This window comes from Tamandua tetradactyla, chromosome 5 (assembly GCF_023851605.1).
Source record: "Tamandua tetradactyla isolate mTamTet1 chromosome 5, mTamTet1.pri, whole genome shotgun sequence".
NCBI lineage: Eukaryota > Metazoa > Chordata > Mammalia > Pilosa > Myrmecophagidae > Tamandua > Tamandua tetradactyla.
Genome location: NC_135331.1, coordinates 98,741,032 through 98,761,137, shown reverse-complemented (window position 1 = coordinate 98,761,137; position 20,106 = coordinate 98,741,032). Strand labels below are relative to the sequence as shown.

Below are 20,106 nucleotides of genomic sequence, written 5' to 3'. Positions count from 1 at the left end.
TAAATCCCAGAAGGATTTGAACAGTGAATAAAAAAGTATTTGCAAAGTCTCCTTGGGGGAATGGTGAGAAAAGGGGAAAATTCAACTTCCCCAAGTGGAGAATTCTTGATATTCTCACAAGCAGTGGGGACAACCAAAGCAATAGGCTGAGCCCCCAATCTTGAGGTTTGTTCATATGAAACTTAACCCCGCAAAGGATAGGCTAAGCCTACTTAAAATTAGTCCTGAGAGTCACCCCCAAGAGAACCTCTTTTGTGGCCTTTCTCTCTTAGCCAACACAACAAGCAAACTGCCCTCCCCCTGTCTATGTGGGACATGACTCCCAGGGGTGTGGACCTTCCTGGCAACGTGGGACAACAATCCTAGAATGAGCTGGGACTCAGCAGCAAGGGATTGGGAAAACCTTCTCAACCAAAAGGGGGAAGAGAGAAATGAGACAAAGTAAAGTGTCAATGGCTGAGAGATTCCAAACACAGTTGAGAGGTTATCCTGGAGGTTATTCTTACCATTAAATAGATATCACCTTCTTAGTCAAGATGTAATGGAGAGGCTGGAGGGAACTGCCTGAAAATGTAGAGCTGTGTTCCAGTAGCCGTGTTTCTTGATGATGACTGTATGATGATATAGCTTTCACAATGTGACTGTGTGATTGTGAAAACCTTGTGTCTGGATGCTACTTTTATTTACCTTATGGACAGATGAGTAAAACATATGGATTAAAAATAGATAAATAATAGGGGGACAAATGTTAAAATAAATTTAGTGGATTGAAATGCTAGTGATCAATGAAAGAGAGGGGTAAGGGGTATAGTATGTATGAATTTTTTTCTGTTTTCTTTTAATTTTTTTTCTGAATTGATGCAAATGTTCTAAGAAATGATCATGATGATGAATATGCAACTATGTGACAAAAAAGAAAAAAGAATGTTCATATTGTGTGTTGATTGGTTTTATCAATAATAAAAAAAAAAGTGCCGGTTCCACAATTGGAGTGTTTGTTTATTGATTGTCTGAGTGAGTTGGTGAGTCAGCTGTTGTCTTCCGATGAAGACTTCTCAATCCTGGTTTGAGTTGGAACTCAAACTATAATTCTTCTTTGCCAGCTGTTTCCCTGTTGGACTCTGTCAATAGGGGCCCTGGAGGGAGGCTGGAAGGCTGGCAAAGGGAGACAGGAACCACTGTTTCCCGTTTGCTCCCACATCCTGTGAGCTTGGCTCTAGTTGGGTCCAATAGCAGCCATGGGTTCTAGTTTGCAGTTTTTCCCATTCCCAGAATCAATCTCATGAGGCCTCCTTAGAGACACCCGTACCAGTTTGTCACTTCCTCAGTGAGACCCTCTCCTTTGTGTCAGAAAAGAAAATATACTCAATCTCATTGTTAAAAAATGTCACACATGGGCAGGCCATGGTGGCCCAGCAGGCAGAGTTCTCACCTGCCATACTGGAGACTAGGGATTGATTCCCAGTGCCTGCCCATGCAAAAAAAAAAGTCACACACAGCAGTGCAAAGGTTGCTCAAGTGTAGGATTATTACCTGCCATGTAGGAGATCTGGGTTCATTTCCCAGACCCTGCATTTCCCAAGAGAAAAAAACAGTCACATATACATTTTAGTTAGGTTAGAATGGATACCTAATTAACCAAGTGTGCTGGTTTGCAAGTATTATGTACCCTAGAAAAGCCATGTTTTAATCCTGACCCAAACTTGTTGGAACAACCGTTTCTTTAAATCTTGATTCAATACCACAAGTTGATTAGATTATATCTACAAAGATGTGACATACCCAATTGTGGGTGTGACCTTTGATTAGAGGGAGATGAGACTCCACCCATTCCAGGTAGGTCTTGATTAAGTTTACTGTAATGCTTTCAAAAGGGAAACATTTTGGAGGGAGTCAGAAATGACAGAAACGACAGAAGCTTCATAGCTGACAGCAATTTCGCAGCAGAGCTGACACAGATACGGACATGTAGACAACAGAGACATGGATGTTTGGAGATGCTTGGAGCCCAGCAGATGTTGCCATGAGATGTTAAGCAAGCCAGAACCTGGGAGAGCCAAGGAAAGCCTAGAGATGAAAGCCAGCCCTGGAGAAGTAAAGTGAGGAACTCCCAGAGGAACAGAGGCTGAAAGCAATGGAGCCCAAGAGCAAGGGATCAGCAGATGCCAGCCACATGTCTTCCCAGCTGACAGAGTGTTCCTGACCCATCAGCCTTCCTTGAATGAAGGTAACCTCTAGTTGGTGCCTTAATTTGGACACTTTCACTCCTTACAACTGTAAATTTGTAACATATTAAATTCCCCCTTTTAAAAGCTGTACCAGTTCTGGAGTATCACATTCTGGCAGCTTGCAAACTAATATACCACTCAGTGTTAAGAAAGAAACTGCCAACTTATCCCATAATGAAGATTCAGACATTTGACTTGTGCCAGTGACTTACTGAAGGAAAAAACAGGTTAAAATTTGCTCAAGTTTTCAAAATAGTACTGCTGATAATATTTGGCAAATAAAAAAATACAAAAAGTAAATGGTATCCTAAAAATAAGTCTTTATGGTGCTAGATGAGGCCACTTCAGTAGTGAGCATGAAAATAGAATTTTTGACTCAGCCAATGAATGCTGAAGACATGTTGAGTGAAATAAGCCAGACACAAAAAGACAACTATTATATGATTTCACTTATATGAAATACCTAGAATAATCAAATTCATAGAGATAGATAGTAGATTACAGGTTACCAGGGGCTGGGTGATGAAGGCAATGGGGAGGTATTGCTTAATGGGTACAGAGTTTCTGTTTGAGGTCATGAAAAAGTTTGGGTAACACACGCTGTTGGTAGCACAGTTTTGTGAACTTCATTAATACCACTGAATTGTACACTTGAAAGTGGTTAGGATGGGAAACTTTGAGTTGTATATATAGTACTACAATAACAAGTTGAAAGAAAAATGAAAAGAACCATAGGTCACAAGCCTCAGGCTATTTAATGAGAAACCTTAAGAACTGAATAATAGAGAAATAGTTTGAGAATTTAAAATACTAGAGTGATCACCAAACTGTTCAGAAAAATAAGGGACAGAGAGAATGTTTACAGTTTGCTTAGCTGAAGTACACAGAGAGAGTTGTGGAGACAGGTGGAGAAAGATTTTATTTGAATTTAAATGCATGCATGTGCTGTCTCGTTAGGTTGGATAGTGGAAAGAAGCGATCAGTTTTCTGTGCCATTCAAGTCCAATTAGAAGTCCTTCACGGGCTATTTAATTCAAAATTCCCTCTTAGTCTTCTGGGAATTTGACCCTCAACACAAAATATGTGAAGTCATAAAAAATTAGAAATGTATTATTCATTTAAGCATGGAATATGTTTGTCGTAAGAAATGGAAATTGTTCCCTTTAAGGAACTGTCTTAGTCTCACTTACCCCTGTAAAAAGCAAGCAGGTTCCTCTTTGTCAGAAAATTTCAAAACCCCTGTGTCAGCGTCCCTTTCTTGCTGGCCAAATGACTACGACAAACATTGACTTCAGCAAACATTGGTACAAACACAGTGTGAGACCTAGTTTCCGAGAGTAGGTATAGAACAAAAGGTAAAAGGAACTTTTTGGTAAAATCTTAACCACAGGGACATTTTCAGGGTAATATGATTTAAATCTATTTTTTATATCCTATAAATCTGCTACATCAAATTATTTTAATTTTAAAAAGAGTTAAAGCTAATCTTAGAAAATTAAAAAAAAATTATGTACAGATATGATAGTACCTTTTAGTTGTCTCCAAACTTGAATAACAGTCAATTTGGGTATAAAATTCTAGAGTCAAACTTCGTTCCCCTGAAATTCTTTATACATTGTTCTGCTGTCTTTGGCAATTGTTATTGCAGAGAAGAAATCTGAGTCCTGCTTATTTCAGTTCTTTTGGAGGAAACAAGTAAGATTTTTCTGTTTGTTTGGCAGCAGGAATTGTTTTACTTAAATTTAAAATTTTTTACCTGGAAATTTCTTAATCTTGATATAACTTCATGATTTTTTTTCCTTGTTCATGGTGAATTCTTTCAACCTTCATATATGTTTCTCTTTTCAGATCTGGAGAGTATTTTTTCTTTTTTAACGTAATTTTTATCATTGTTTATGATTCATTTTCATTTCATATTTCAGTAATACCTCTGATTTGTGAAATGGATAACACAACACTATCTGATTGTAGCACAATAATATAAATACCCTGAATGAAGCTGAATGTGAGTATGATTGAGGGAAAAGTGCTGGGGGCACGTATGAAACCAAAAGGGAAGACAGAGGATAAAGACTGAGACAGTATAACTTAAGAATGCCTAGAGTGGACAAGGCCTGTGATTAAATATACAAATATGAAAACATTTCTGCATGAGGGAGAACAAATGAATGTCAGCATCGCAAGGTGCTGAAAATGGATGGTAACAGGAAAAGGTGCAATCAATGCAGGCTAGGGTCTTTAGTCGACAGTAACATTGCCATATGTGTCCATTGAATGTAGCAAAGGTATTATGCCAAAACTAAATGTCTACAGGAGGGCGACATGGGTGAGGGGTATGGATTCTGTGTGGAAGAAAAGGAAATGTCTTCATACAGATTACGGTGGTGAAAGCATGTCTCTTTACTTAGGCAGGATTATATGATGGGCAAATAAAATTGGTTAAAAACGAACAGAGAGAAATAAGTGCTAGAAAACATGGAGAAAGAGATGTGCTTATTCACTGTTGGTAGAGAAGCTGAGAGGTACAGCCCCTCTGGAGGACAGTGTGCTGGTTTACAGAAGGCTCCGGATCTTGCAACCCCAATGCTAAATATATCCTAGAGAAACTGAGAGTGGGGACACAAATGACGTTTGCACACTGGTATTTATGGTGGCAGTGATTCACAGTGGATGGAGGTGACCTAATATCCTGATATTCTCACAAGCAGTGGAAACAACCGATTCAATAGTCTGAGCCCTCAATCTTGGGACTCACTCCTATGAAGCTTATTCTTGCAAAGGAGAGGTTAAGTCTACTGATAATTATGCCTAGGAATCATCCCTGGAGAGCCTCTTTTGTTGCTCTGATGTGGCCTTTCTCTCTAAGCCAACTTGGCAGGTGAACTCACTGTCCTTCACCATAGGTGGTACCTGACTCCCAGGGTGTAAATCTCCCTGACAATGTGAGACCTGATTCCTAGGGATGAGCCAGGACCCAATATCATTAGAATGAGAAAGGCTTCTTGACCAAAACAGAGAAATGAGACAAAATGAAGTCTCAGTAGCTGAGAGATTTCAAATGGAGTCAGGAGGTTATCCTGGAGGTTATTCTTATGCATTATATACATATCCCCCTTTTAGTTTAAGGTATATTGGAGTAGCTGGAGGAAAGTACCTGAAGTGTAGAGCTGTGTTCCGGTAGCCTTGATTCTTGAAGATGATTGTATAATGATAGAGCTTCTACAATGTGACTGTGACTGTGGGGACCTTGTGTCTGATGCTCCTTTTATCCAGGGTATGGACAGATGATTTTAAAAAAAGATAATGAATTAATAAATAATAGGAGGAGATAAAGTGTAAAAATTGGGTATATTGCAATACTATGGGTCAATGAGAGGGAGGGGTAAGGGGTATGTGATGTATGAGTTGTTTTTTCTTTTTCTGGAGTAATGCAAATGTTCTAAAAAATGATCATGGTGAAGAACACACAACTATGTGATGATATTGTTAGTCATTGATTGTATAGTATGGTTGGACTGGATGTATGTGGATATTTCTCAATTAAAAAATGTATATGTAAAAGAATGCCTCTGATTTGTAGATTATCTGTAGGTTGGATTTCCATCACTTGTCCTTCTACATATTTTGGAGCTGTTCAACATGTCTTTATTTATTTCACATTTGGGAGTATTTCTAAAGTTTATTTCCCCCATTATTGATTTGATTTTTGCATTGTCAAATTTGCCTTTTATTGATTTTAGTATGGAAGTCACTGGATTGTTCTTCTTTTAGTACTGTCTTGTCTTATAGACCCTGTTTTCTTTTTTATCTACACCAGTCTGTTCAGGTGTGATGGTGGTAATGTTCCTCAAGTCATTTCTGAGGGTAGCTACACCTCGATGAGCAACCCATGCAATGCCTGGGATGAGGCTGAGGGGAAGTGCAGTGTGGGTCATTCTGGTGGTGAGAGGAGATGGGCTTCATGGGAGAAAAAGCCAAGGGAATCAGGGTAGGGGGTGAGTAGGGATAGGGTGCAGAGATAATGCGTGTTTTAGGCACTTTATTCAGTTTTCACTAAAACCCTGAAAATGAGGTTTTATTATCTTAGCCTGCCCCGTGTGCCTTGGACACCCTAAACTGAGCAGGACTGGAACACAGAGGGGTCCACAAGTACCTCACTTCCCTGGTAATATTAGCACCTAACTTTTTTTTCATCATGAAAAATAAATCAATTTTATTACTGTCAGCAATTGGACAAGGGAGATGGAAATTTAAGATATGATACCACTTGCAAAGCAATACAAATATTCAAATATCTAAGAATGATTCAAAAAACATTTTGTATGGTCTTCATACTAAGATGCTATTGAGAGAAATTAATGAAGACTAAAATAAATGGAGTGATATACTATATTTATGGTTTGGAAGACTCACTATTTTAAAAAGGTCAGTCCCCCCAAATTTATCTCTTTATTAGCGACACAGATCAAAATATCAGTAGACTTTCTTTCTACAGAAGCTGATAAACAGATGATAAAATCATGAATTTGTAAAATGCCAAGAAAAAGGCAAGGTAATCTTAAAACAGAAGAACAAAGCTAGTAGAATTACAGTACCAGATATCAAATTCAAATTTAAGTTTAAAGTAACTACAACAGAGTGGGGTTCTGGTATAATAAGGGAAAAAACAATCATGGAACAAAATATAGATTCCAGTAGCACAGAAAAACATATCAGACCCTAATTTATGGCAATAGTGACCCTTGTGAAGTTGGAAAGCAATTTTCTTTTCATTATATGTCAATTGGATGTCTATTTATGGAAAAGAAGGTATCTTCACCCCTCCCTCACACTTTACACAAAAATGAACTCCAGATGGATTTCAGATCTAATGTAAAAGAAAAATAATAAAAATAAAAATAATAAAGGTTTTGGAAGGTGTTTTAATTCACTAAGCTGCTAAAACATATACCATGAAATGCGTTGGCTTTAACTATGGGAATTTACTAGTTTATAAACTTATAGTTTGATGCTGTGAAAATGTACAATTCAAGGCATCATCAAGCCAATGCCTTCTTCCTGCAGACTGGCTGCTGGCGATCCAGGACTCCGGTGTCACAGGGCAAGGCACATGGCGGCATCTGCTGGTGTCTCCTCCGCTTCTGGGTTTCAGTGCTTTCAGCGTCTTGCTTCCTTGGCTTTCTTTCTTCAGTATTCCTCCCGTTTATAAATTACTTCTTTAAAAAGATGAAAACCCACTGTGGGCCATGCCTTAACTGAACTAACTTAATCAAAAGGTCCTACTTATGATAAGCACCTAACTTTTATTTACACTAAAGTATTATTCCCACTAAAATTCATGAGATTGACAACAGAAGTATCATTATTCCCAGAGAAAAGAAAACTAGGGTTCAGAAACCTAGAGGGCTCAGCCTCTCCAGAACATCAGCTAATTCCATCTCCCTACCCCATATTAGTGACAGACCCTTCCAACATGAAAAACTTAGAATGGCCATAGCCTAAATACCCCTAAAGAGAGGGATGGAAAGATCAAAGGTGATGGTAGAGTTAAACAGAAAAGATAGGATTTAATAAATGAATATGATTGCTGCATCATTAAATTGATATCTCTTTTAATCTCCAGTATTTTAGAACAGTTAGAAGTAAAAATCTAAAATTGTGGAATTGTAACCCATGTCAAACTCTGAAATATGTTCTACAACTAATTGTGGTGCTGTGCTTTGAAATTTATTGCTTTATATATATATATATATATATATATATATATATATATATATATATGTTATCTTTCACAAAAAACGGAAGGAAAAAGTCGATTGTAGTGATAAAAAAATATTTAAGCCTTCTAGTATCCTCTATTCTGGAGCAGCTAGAAGGAAAAATCTGAGAGGATCGTATGGTAGCCCATGACAACTCTGGGATCTGTCCTGTAACCACTTGTTGAAGAGTGCTTTGAAAACTATTGCTTTTTTCTTTCCTTGCTTTGTATATATGTTATACTATATAATAGAAAAGTTAAAAGCAAAAGCAAAAACAAAAACTGGGATTCAGAGAAGCTTAATTGAGACTAAAGCTCTTGTCTCTGGATTCCTGTGTTCTTGGCCATTGCTGGCTGTGGTCAGAGCAACCAGTAATGAAAACAGAGTGTCACCTCTTGAGTGCTTCCTGGCATCTTTCCAGAAAGACTCAGCCCCCTGGGCCTTGCGGTAATGGCATCACGGCTGTTGGGCAACTTTCCGGAGCCTCTGGGTTAGAGTGTCTCCGAGGAGCCCACGTAGCAGTTGGAGTTGGTGCGTGTGCAGGATGAGAAAGTTCAGGCTCTGGGCACTGCTCTGGATACTCTTCATCTCAGGTAAGGCAAGGAAGAGGCATGAGCAGGTGAGGTCTCTGGTCCAGGACTCCAGGGGATCTTTCCATGGGAAGGATTTCCCATTTTTTTGAAGCTCCAGAGGGTGTGGCCACCCAGTAGTTATGATAGACTGGGCTTCTCTATTCAAATTTAGCAGGGTTAGGAAAACATAGAGGGCCTGGGAACAGAAGTAAAAAATGGGGTGAGTGAGGAAAACAGAGTTGCTGTGATTTTGATGTTGTCAGAGACACATGAAGCCCCAGAGGGGAAAATGACAGAGTACATCTAAACTTCGTATGATCTAAAATAATTGCATTTAATGTTGAAATACTTTTTCTTATATTCCACCATGGTTTTTGATGGTGACACTCTGTTAAGCCCAAAAGACACAATTCAGTCAACAAACATTTCCTGGGGGCCTCAACTGGCCAGGAAATATGCTACTACTGAGGAACCTAAAGTGAACAAAATAGGCCTGGTCCCCACTTTCGTGGGGTTATAATCCCAGGTCTCCATTACATACAGGGGTGGTAAGGCACTACTTCTCAGGCTCAATGGAGCTGGCCCATCCCCCGTCTTTATTTTTCTCCCTCTTATAATCTGCTCCGTTCACACTTTCACCAAAAATGGAAGTGTTTGGAACTTTAGTCTCTCTTCCTCCTAATCCTTATGAATCAGTTGGGAAAAAGAAAAGGAGAGAGAAAATGTCAGCAGTAAGTTAAAAGCAACGCTTGTCTTGGAAATATATGAGAGACAGGGGGTATTCTCCTAGAATCCCACTATTTTGAGCAAGGTCACGAAGAATTGTTCTCTCAGAGCTTGCACAAAAATGTTGCTTTGGGTCTCCTTGGAGCTGGGGTGATAATTCTGGTGGGCATATGGGAGTTAGGTCCTCATGAACCAGTGCATTTCCTTATGTGTTATTCACGTTCTTTCAAGGGAGAACCGGGAGAAGATGGGGGTTGAAGACTGTGTACTTGTGTGAGAGAAAACTAGTAGTATATGTTTCATTGTGTCCTGTTCAGGTAGGTTAGGAGTTGACCTTAAACTCCGGCAAGCTACTGTATCCTGCATCCCAAGAATCAGAGTTGGGCAATGTAGCTAAGAGAGTTAGACCTAAGTCACTTAACTTCTCTGAGACTCAGTCTCCTTCTCTGTAAAGTGAGAATAACAACAGTACCAGTCTTATGAAGTTGTGAAGATTATATAAGATAGCATTTTGAGGCACTTAGCAAATAGTGCTCAATAAATGATATTTTTTATTAATATAGGGATTGGTGCACGAGCTGCACTTCAGCATTAGCTCCTTATTGTCTTCTTTCCACAAGAGACAGACAAGTTTGCAAGCAATCTGAGTGCCCTATAACTCCAATCTCCCCCTTTCCCTCCACGGGGAACTGGCAAATAATGGCGAATTACTAGTAATATTAATTTAAGAGGTTAGGGCTTTGATGGTGAGCACTCATAGCACCTGGCACAATGTAGGCTCTCAGCTACAGCTTGATGAATGATGAATGAGTGAACTCAACCTCTGCTTACACTTCTCTTGGAGGGGCATTCTTGACCGAGCTCATGGGAATCATCCAGGAAGTCCCATGTTCAGAGTTTCCCCAGAAACTGAAATATGGTCCCAGAAGAAGTAGCTTTCAAGTCTGGTTTCACCTAAAAATCTTCAGAAATCTGTGAGGTAGTTCTTTCCACAGTGAGATGGAGGTGGGCTGGGTATGCCGGTAGGCTGAGAGAACAGCTCAGAGACTCCACCAAAGGGGCACGCCTAGAGCTACCACTAAAGGATTAAAATACGTATGTGAAGTAGTAGTGTTAATAACAGTGGTTGTAATCGGAGGTAGTAGAAGCCTGACCCCCAGTTTTACCCAGCATTGCTGTCTAGCCTGTTATAGGGTATTCCATGGAGGAAGGTGTCTCAGCCTGATGGATGACAGTTTTAGAGCAAATCGGGTCTGGATCTTTCTTCCATTCTAGTTGACTCCCCCATCAGCAAGGGGCTCTTGGACCAGACTAGAAGACCATTTCCAGTTTTAGGTGCTAGTTATCCCAGTTCAACCTCCAAAAGTCTGATTGAAACTATTATTGTCCCTATAACTCAGGATTTCTTGTCCATAGCACTATTGACATTTCAGATGGGATTAACTCTTTGTTGTCGGGTTCTATCCTGTATTGTAGGAGGGTTAGTAGCATCTCTGGCCCCTATCCACTAGATGCCAGCAGCACCTCTCCCTGAGTTATGATAACCAAAATGCCTCCAGATGTTGCCCAGTGTCCCCATGCGGACAATGTCACCCCTACTTGAGAACCACTGCAATCACTCTTTTACATCCTATAATACTTATTTTTATTATTATTTTTTCCTTTTTTTCTTAGTCTGTTTTATTTTTATTTTATCTTTTCTTTACATCCTATAATACTTAAAACTTGGAGGTAACCAAAGCGAAAAACATAGGGTTGATTTTTTGACTCATGTAACTGGAAAGTACAAAGGGGTGGTACTGGTTCGGAGCACAGTAAAGTCCATGACATGGATAATCTTCTCTCTCTTTCTCTCTCTCTCTCTCTCTTTCCCTTTCTCTTTGACCTCATTCTCAGGCAGAATATATACATATAGTAGAAAGAACATTTCACATTCCACGGACTTAGAGAAGCAGATCTTTTCCTAATAGCTGCTGCATTCTCAAAGAGGTTCCTAAACCAGTCACCGTGGCCAGGAGGATGGGGTGCTGTGATTAGCCAGGCCCGTATCATGTATCCTCCCTGAGAATTGAGTGTCTCCATCATTAGAACCACACAGAATGGCTCCCCTCAGAAAGAGGTGCTCTGCTACCAAAGGAAGGGAGGAAGGAGTACTGGGCAGTCACTCCACTATTCCCTCAAGATGGCATCCTCCTTGTTTTTCAAGAGTCTCCTGAATTGATCTTTCCCCTGATTTGAAGTTTCTGAAGCTGCTCTGGGTGTCACTCTCTGCTAGTATGGGGTCTTCACACACATTCTTCACCCTGTACTTCTCTCTCCATAATCTTTCCCTCCTCTCATTCTCCAATCACTCGTGGACTTAGCACACCTGTTCTATCTCCAGTCAGGCAAGTTTTTCCCTCTCAAAATGATCATTTATTAAATTTTGATTTGCATGGACCATTTATAGTCTAGCTTTTGTAGTTAAACTAACAAAAACTATTCAGAATGGAAAGATCTAGGATCTAGTTCTTGCTTGTAGGGAAAGTTACTTTTTCTGGGGCCTCAAGGAACTCATCAGAAAATGGATGGTTAGACAAGAAAAAATGGGTGGTTCCTCTTTTTTTTTTGAAGAGAGGAAAGCCATTCCTCATAGAGCCTCTTATTTCCTGCTCACAGAAATCCAAGCTGCAACTGAGTCAACTGAAGAAGAGTATGTCCTAAAAGAGGGGCAGACGCTGAAAGTGAGCTGTCCTTTCTCCGTCCAGAAGTACTTATACAGCCAGAAGGCTTGGCAGAGGCTGCAGAATGGGGCAGAACCCCTGACGCTCGCATTCACGATGAGTACCTCAGGAGAGCCCAGTGAAGTCCAGATGGGGAGGTACATATTAGAAGACATCCCCTATGATGCCATACTGCATGTCCAAATGACCAACCTTCAGGTTGAGGACTCGGGACTGTATCGGTGTGTGATCTACCAGCCTCCCAAGGAACCCTTCCTCCTGTTCTACCCTGTCCGGCTGGTGGTGATCAAGGGTGAGTGATCTATGGTTGGCTATAGAGGAGGGGAGAGCCAGGCTGAGTGAGGATGTACAATAAATTAATAAAAGATAACTTGCAAAGCAATTCACCCCAGTATGTGAATGCAAGGTTGAATGAATGGTGTAAGGTAGGGTAGTCAGGGAAGGATTCCGCGAGAAGGTAGGGACATATAAGTGGATTTGCAATGACATTATTGACTTGAAAATTCCTTCTTTCTGTCCCTCTCTGTCTCCCTCCTTCCCTCCCTCTTTTCCTTCCTTCCTCCCTCCCTCCCTTATTTTCTTCCTTCTTTCCCTCTTCCTTCCCACCCTCCCTTCCTTCCTTCTTTCCTTCCTTTTGTTCCTTCCTTTCTCTGCCTCAGGCTGATATATGCTATTTCTTTGGCCCTATCAAAAGAAAACTTTGCTTCCTGAGATGGTCATCATCATCTTCCTATTTATGCTCCATTTACCTTACTATCTATCCATCTATCCATCTATTCATTCATTTATCCATCCATCTCCCTACCTACCTCCCAACAATCCATCCACTCAGTACTTATTCATCCATTCATCTACCCACATAGCCATCCTTCCATTCACCCATCCATTACATCATTTGAGGATCTACTAGATACCAGATGCTTGCTTGTTCACCATTGTAATGGTGAAGGAGACAATGTTCCCCTCCTGAAGCTTACAGTTGGGGGCATGAAGTCTGTAGGTCAAACCCTTTTTAACAGAAATATGCTTGCTGGTGTTACAGTTACATTTGCATTTCCAACAGAATACAGTTCAGCTGTTTCCTCCCCCAAAGAAACATAAAATAAAACTTCTAGTTGAAGGAGAAAGAGCCATTCATCTTGAGGTCAGGAAGGGGACAGTGCTGGTGTGCCAGAGGTCCCAGGAGGCTTCCTGAAGAAGGAAAGGTTAGAGCTGGGTCACCAAGGTCACACTCTGTGGTTGGACCCAGCATTCCCCACCCCATTCACAATACTTGGGCACCTCTGTCTTCCCACCTCTATCCTGCCTGCTGCTGCTTGGCCAGAGGGTTGATGTCCCCCCTATTTTGTGCCTTCTTGCAGATCCTTCACATACTTCTGCTCCAGACAAGAATCCTATCCAGAGTTTGGCTCCAATTACTATGAATCCTCCTTCCACTGTGAAAGCCTGGAGCAGCTTCCATACCATTCCCAGGACTGTGACCCAACCCCCAATCAAATCAACTGGCTTCCACATCTCTACACCTGGCCCCACAGTCAACCCCACAAATGAAAGGGGTGTCAGCAGGTATGGTTTCCAGGACTCTGGGCTCCTGTTTTGAACACAGAGAACTATGTTCCCCATTTCTGTGCTGAGAGGAAGGTGAAGTGAAGGACTGGGAGGGTGGTGGGCAGAAGTAGACTTGAGTCCACCTCTCTCTGGGGCTGGAAACTCCCAGGAGAAGAAGGAAGTGGTGACAGAGTAAGGAGGAGACTTGCAGGTAGGCTGCCACTCTCCCCAGCCCATCCTCCATGCTTCCTTGCATGCCAAAGTAGTAGGAAGAGGTAAAGAGAATCTTTGCTGCATTCCAGTGGACCTCAGCCAACCCCAGGAGGCTAATGACATAGTGGAAAGAGCACTCTGAACGAGAGACCCTGGATTCTAGTGCCAGTCAGACTAACTGGCTGTGTGACTTTGGTAACTCAGAAACCCTCTGATCTATACAACAAGGGTGCTAGAAAGCCAGAGCTGGAGGAAAGAGTCTACCCCAACAGCTGTGAGTAGAGCTGCCTGGGGTATTTGTTTTTTTCAATTGTTTTGTTTAGAATACATATAAGAGGGCCCTACTGAAGATCAATCGAATAACAATTTTAGGGGGTGAGGCCTGGTCTTCAGTATTTTTTAAAAGACCTCCAGGACATTGTAATGTGCAGACAGAGTAATAAGAACCACTAAATTAGCATGCACGCACCTCTCTATAAATTAGTGTTTTAGTCTGCTAAAGCTGCCATAATGCAACACACAGAGATGGATTGGCTTTTAATAAAAGGGGATTTATTTAGTTACAAACTTATAGTTCTTTAGAGGAAAGGCAGCTAACTTTCATCTGAGGTTCTCTGCTAATATGGGAAGGCACAGGGTGATGTCTGCTGGTCTTTCTCCTAGCTTCTGGGTTCCAGGGACTTTCCCAGGGGTGATTCCTTTCTGCATCTTCAAATGTCTGGGCTGAACTGTGAGTGCTGAGATAAGATGCTGAGCTGCTTGGGCTGTGCTGCATTAAGCTCTCTTCTGACCTCTGTCCTTTTACACCTCCAGCTAATTTTAAACATCACTCATTGTGAAATATGCTCCCCTACAGCTGCCAACAGATATAATTAGCCATTGGTGAATTTCACATACTAATGATTCAAGTCTACAGCAACAGAACAAGGCAACATCACCTGGTCAAGTTGACACCTGAACCTAACTACCACAATTAGTTTCAAGTGTTAACTTATCTTAAGATGTGTTTTTCATTAAACATGGAATGGACAGAGAAAACATTTTTTCCGTGTTCTTCCCTCAGTCCCCCATTCTTCCATAGCCCCACCTATATAATACATCACCCCCCTTAGTCTCTTCTAGTCTTTATTCATGTTGATACATATTTTAATGTAGATGTAATTCTAATTATAAATAGTCTTTCCTGCTGAAACAGTTCTTTGATGTTGCTACTTAGTCTTCATAATTATAATTTCAATGACTGCATACTTTTCTAACCAGAAAAGCCATAATTTAATCATTTGCCTACTTTTAGACAATGAGATTGTACTCAGTTTGTAGTTTCATTTGTCGTATTAATGACTGAGATAAACATATTCTTTCAGATGTCTTGTTCTTCATTTAAATGCTTTATTCAAATTAAATCCCCAGGAATGTAAGGGAATTTTAATGTTTTTATCCCTCTGTATAGGTATTGCCAAATGATCTTCCAAAAGACTGGAAACAATTTGCAGTGTGATCTGTAATGCTTAAATAAATCAGTGCCACTGCAGGTTGCCTCTACAGGGCTTTAGCATTTAAAAAATATTCCTGCTACAACAGAAGTGAAGTGGTACCTGCTTTGCTTTTTCTTTTACTGTGGACTGTGAACCCATGCAGGCGGCAGGAGTGCCCTTTTCCCCCTTACTGTTATTTCACTCCAACCAGACTGACTTCCTGGTACCTAGCATGTGCTCACTAAATACTTATGGAATAAATAAAATGAATGATCTAATGACAGTGAACATTTCCTTCTTTACTACTTTTATTTACCAATATTTTGCCCACGTTCCTACAGAGCCTGTGCAAATCCTTTACCTACTAAATGCGAACCAGTCTATCAGTTAGAGGTCAGGAGGGAAACAAGGCACTCTAGCTGCTTGATAAAGAGGGAATGTAGTACAGGACGCTGTGTGCTGGGATGATGGGAGAGCTGAGAAGCCCACCCCAGGATAGTGAGGCCTCTAACAGGATGCCACTATCACCCCCGTCTCAGGGTGGCTTCCCAGGAAACAGGCCCTCTGAAGAAACTCTTGGGAAAATGTTTTAGGTGTGCCCAGGTAACACCAGGAATTCTAGCAGGGGAGTGCAATCAGGAAGGGAAGGAAACCAGGCAAGGGCATCGCATCAAAAGAAGGCCCAAGGGCGTAACTGGCTCATCCTGTGGGGCAGCTCTGGCGACCCAGTAGATTGACCCGAATAGGGGCCGGGGACCGGGAGTATTTAACTCCTTTATTCTCAGTCTTTGGTTAAAAGCAGCGCCCAGAGGGGCGTGGATCCCCAGCCATTTCAGGGGGACTGGAAACCTGAGCGCTGGCCATTGGGAGCCGGCGCAACGGGATAGCCCAGGAGTCCCCTGCACGAAAAGTCTAAGGGCTCCTTGGGGCTAAGGCAGGACACTGGCTGGCGAGATTCCGGCAGGAGATGAGATTAGCGGAGCCCAGAACTGGGGCCTTCAGCAGCAGGGCTCGAACGCACAGAGGCTGGCGCCAGGGAGGGCGCTGCTCAGTCGCGAGGGGCAAGACAGACGCCGGCTCCCGCCCTGCCTCCTTGACCAGGTAGCCTTGGAAATGGGGTTCACTGTGCTACTGGGCAGGGCGGGAGCCTGGGGTGGATTACAGGCAAAGGCGGTTTGCCGCTCTGTATCACCGCAGGTGGTTTTGCTCTTTCCCAGCTTGTACGTTAGGTTTTAGGTTTTGTATAGGCAAATGTGTCTATTAAAAAATTATTGGTTGGGGCGGGCCACCGTGGCTCAGCAGGCAGAATTCTCCCCTGCCATGCCAGAAACCCGGGTTCGGTTCCCGGTACCTGCCCATGCCCATGCCCAATAAAATAAAATAAAATAAAATAAATTATTGGTTGCTTTATTTATTAATTGCGCTTGGTTGTATTTTCTGGTGGCTTTTCTATGATTCCCTCCCCCCCATTTTAAAATTTTAGTTCCTCTGGGGGTGGTTATTTTGCTATATAGTATAAATTTTAGAAAAAAAATTTTTTTTCCTTCATATTGCTATTCAGATGCCACAAGACTACCTTGTAAACAAACCTTGCCTTCTCTAATTGGATTGCCTGTTTGGTTAGATGTTAAATCCTTACATAACCCTAGTTCTGTTGCTGGGTTTTGCATTTCCATTGGTAGGTAGTTCTCCTTTTGCACCTGTCTTACATTTAAATTACTTTTGTTATAACCTGTTTCCATATCTGTTGAGTCTAGACATGCCTCCTTTGCCCACTCATTCGCTCTTCTTTCTCAATTCTGTTGCCTTTAACACAGTACTTAAAAAATCATTTTGCTAAAAGCTATAAACATTCCTGATGAGGTTTTGAATAGAATTGGATTCCTCTCTGTTCATAGATGAACAGAAATGAACTCTGTTCATAGACTTTTTTCATAGCCAGAGAGGTAGGCGAGTATTCTAGGAAGCAGGTCTGAATGCTGAGGACAGAAACCAGCTTTCCTGGCTCCACAGCTCACGCTCTCTCTAGCCTGGTCCTTTCTCCCAGTGCCTCTCCTGCAATGCGGCCTCTGCTGTCTCAGAGTCATTATAGGGGTAGGTGCTCGAAAGAGCTAAGCAGATGAGATACAGGGCATGGAGGACTTTTGTAAAGGAAATGCTCTGATGTGAAGGCATGTCACTACCAGCAGTGGTGTTAACTTGCCTCTCTTCCCCAGGATCTTTGTGCTTGTTCTCCTGCTGTGTGGATTCCTGAGTAAGAGCATGGTCTTCGCTGTCCTGTTTGTTGTCACCCAGAGGTCATCTGGACCATAGGCCCACGAACCCACAAAAATGAACTTTGACCTCCATCCACCGACATCTGGCAGCTGTGCAGGACAAACATTGAATCTGCCCTCACAGATTATTTCTGAGGTCCAGGAGCCCATCTTCCCAGTCCTGCTTACTCAGTTCACTATAGCCTTGGATATGTGCCTTGCACGCTGCAAAGAAAAGATACAGCTCTTCATTCCACCAGTGACCCAGGGTTTGCATTAAATAAAGACAGAGTCAATACCTTTCACTGTCACTGTCTTGGGGGTGTGAGGGGTGGAGGGCACAGCTAATGGAGCTGCATTTGGGCCTGGCTTGAGATCATCAGATCTTGGTCCGACATGGACAGGGTGCTCTTATGACCCCTGGAGCCTACCTCTCCTCAAGATTCAGGCACCTGGCTCTCTTCCTTCATCTGTGGCCCTTTTGGAGTAGATCTCCCAGAAAGGGGCACTGTGCTAGTTTGAAAGTGTTACTGTACTCCAGAAAAGCCATGTTCTTTAGTCCTGATTCAGTATTGCAGGGTGGAAACTTTTTTGATTCGACTATCTCTACCCGTTGTGGGTGTGGCCTTTTGATTAGATGGAGATGTGAGTCTGCACATCCAGGATGGGTCTTGATTAGTTTACTATAGTACTTTAAAAGGGGAAATATTTTAGAGAAACGGCAAATGGAGACACTTGGAGAAGATTTGCTTCAGAGCTGACAGAGACATGTATGTTTTCAGATGTTTGGAGCTGAACAGACATCACCTTGTGCCTTCCCATGAGGTGGTACACAAGTCAGAATCCAGAGTTGTGTTTCAGAGGAGCTTAAGTGAAAGCCCATAGATGAATAGAGAGGAAACCACTTCATCAGAAGCTTCCAGCTTCCCAACAGGTCTGGGAAGTACCAGCAGACACCACCACATGCCTCCCCAGCTGATAGAGGTGTTCCAGACGACATTTGCCTTTCTTGAGTGAAGGTAACCTCTTATTGGTACCTTAATTTGGACATTTTCACGGCCTTAGAACTGTAAACTTGTAACTATTAAATTTCCTTTTTAAAAGCCATTCCATTTCTGGTATATTGCATTCTGGCTACTTCAACAAACTAATACAGGTGCTGCAAACCATGGAACATGGAGAAGACAAGACACCATGATGAGAAGTGCATATTCGGGAAAGAGAAACAAATAAAGTTTCTAACCTGAGTGCCGTGCCTTGGGGAAATACTGGGAGGATGATATTGGAGCTATAGAAGAGGGTCAATGAACAGTATCAGATGTACTGGAGTGCATTTTATCACTGAGTGCAAACAGCCCCATAAGACCGAGAAGTATGTGATGAGATAATTAATCACTGCTTACTGACCAGGAAGTAAAACTAAAGACTTCCCTTACTGAAGGGTAAGCACCTTAGAGAACAGAATAACCAGGAGTTCTGCCTTTTTCTAAGTACCTCTTTTGCTTGTATCCCAAAGGTGCAGGGATGGATATGTGACAAGATCTCACTATTTGGGCTTCTGGAGGCTGTCCCCTGAGCCTACCCATGAGCTAGCAGTCCAGGCCCACTGGTGAGTTAGCAGCACCAACAAATTATTTTCCTATCCAAAGACCTCTTCTGGCTCTAAAGGGGAAGGGGTCCATGGATAGGAAAACAATGGTGGGTCCTTCCATTCCAATTCAGCAATAGCCAAGGACAATTTATCCTAAATTTCCCAAGATTAAACACACCTTACCACACACAATCCATCTCATGCTAAGAAAAAATATTCCTCCAATCAGCACAATTTCCCCCTCCTCCTTGTGAAAAGAATACCCTGATTACAGGGATACAGTCCACCCTTTCTGAGCCTGCCTCCATCAGAAGACTTACTCGTTAACCTGAGAACTGCTCTTCTGAACTCTCCCAGGTGGATGGCACCAACCCTAGAGAGATAATTCCTGATCCCACACTTGGAAGCCCATTAGAAGATGGGTGAGGGAGATTCATTTCATCCTGGTACTCTGGGGAGAGTCTTCTGAGAAGCACTAGATCTGGAAATGTTCATCTCAGCACCTCTGTTTTCCTACGTAAAATAACTGAGACAGTGCAGCATACAGTGTTCACATTCTGAGGTTGGTGCATCAGAACCTGCACTTTAGCAGTTTCCCTGATTGTGAAGTTGGCAAATAAGGCCAGGGCAAGTGAGGTAGCATAGTTAATATATGCATAATATATTAATTTTTTAATTATATAATATTCCATTATATTATATGGAAAGGCATAATATTCCAGGACTGCATCAAACCACCGATATCAGAATCTCTTGGAGCACTGGCTTAAAATCCAGATTCTTGGGAGGTGCCATCAGACCTATTGAATCACAGCATACAGTTTTCTCTTAATGGTTCTCAAGTTCATTTAGGAGGCCTTGTTCCAAGGAGGCATCCTGTTCCTTATCAAACACCTTGACTCTTTCATACATAAATCCTGAAATAATCAACTGCATGATTTAGTGTGATTGCGTGCTTAATTATAGATTGTGATATTTAATATATTGAACCAATATGTTAAACTTGCCTGAGAAAT

The 20,106-nt window shown here is 41.8% G+C and overlaps 1 protein-coding gene across 1 annotated transcript; it reads left to right on the top strand.

The window, feature by feature from the left end:
- Positions 1-8,445: 8,445 nt before the first annotated feature.
- LOC143682641 (triggering receptor expressed on myeloid cells 1-like) lies at positions 8,446-18,632 on the top strand. The gene is made up of 4 exons (XM_077159217.1): positions 8,446-8,580; positions 11,944-12,300; positions 13,370-13,574; positions 17,461-18,632. Exons 1-4 carry the CDS (start codon positions 8,532-8,534, stop codon positions 17,555-17,557), a joined length of 708 nt encoding a protein of 235 aa, XP_077015332.1. The 5' UTR covers positions 8,446-8,531; the 3' UTR covers positions 17,558-18,632.
- The last annotated feature ends 1,474 nt before the right edge of the window (positions 18,633-20,106 follow it).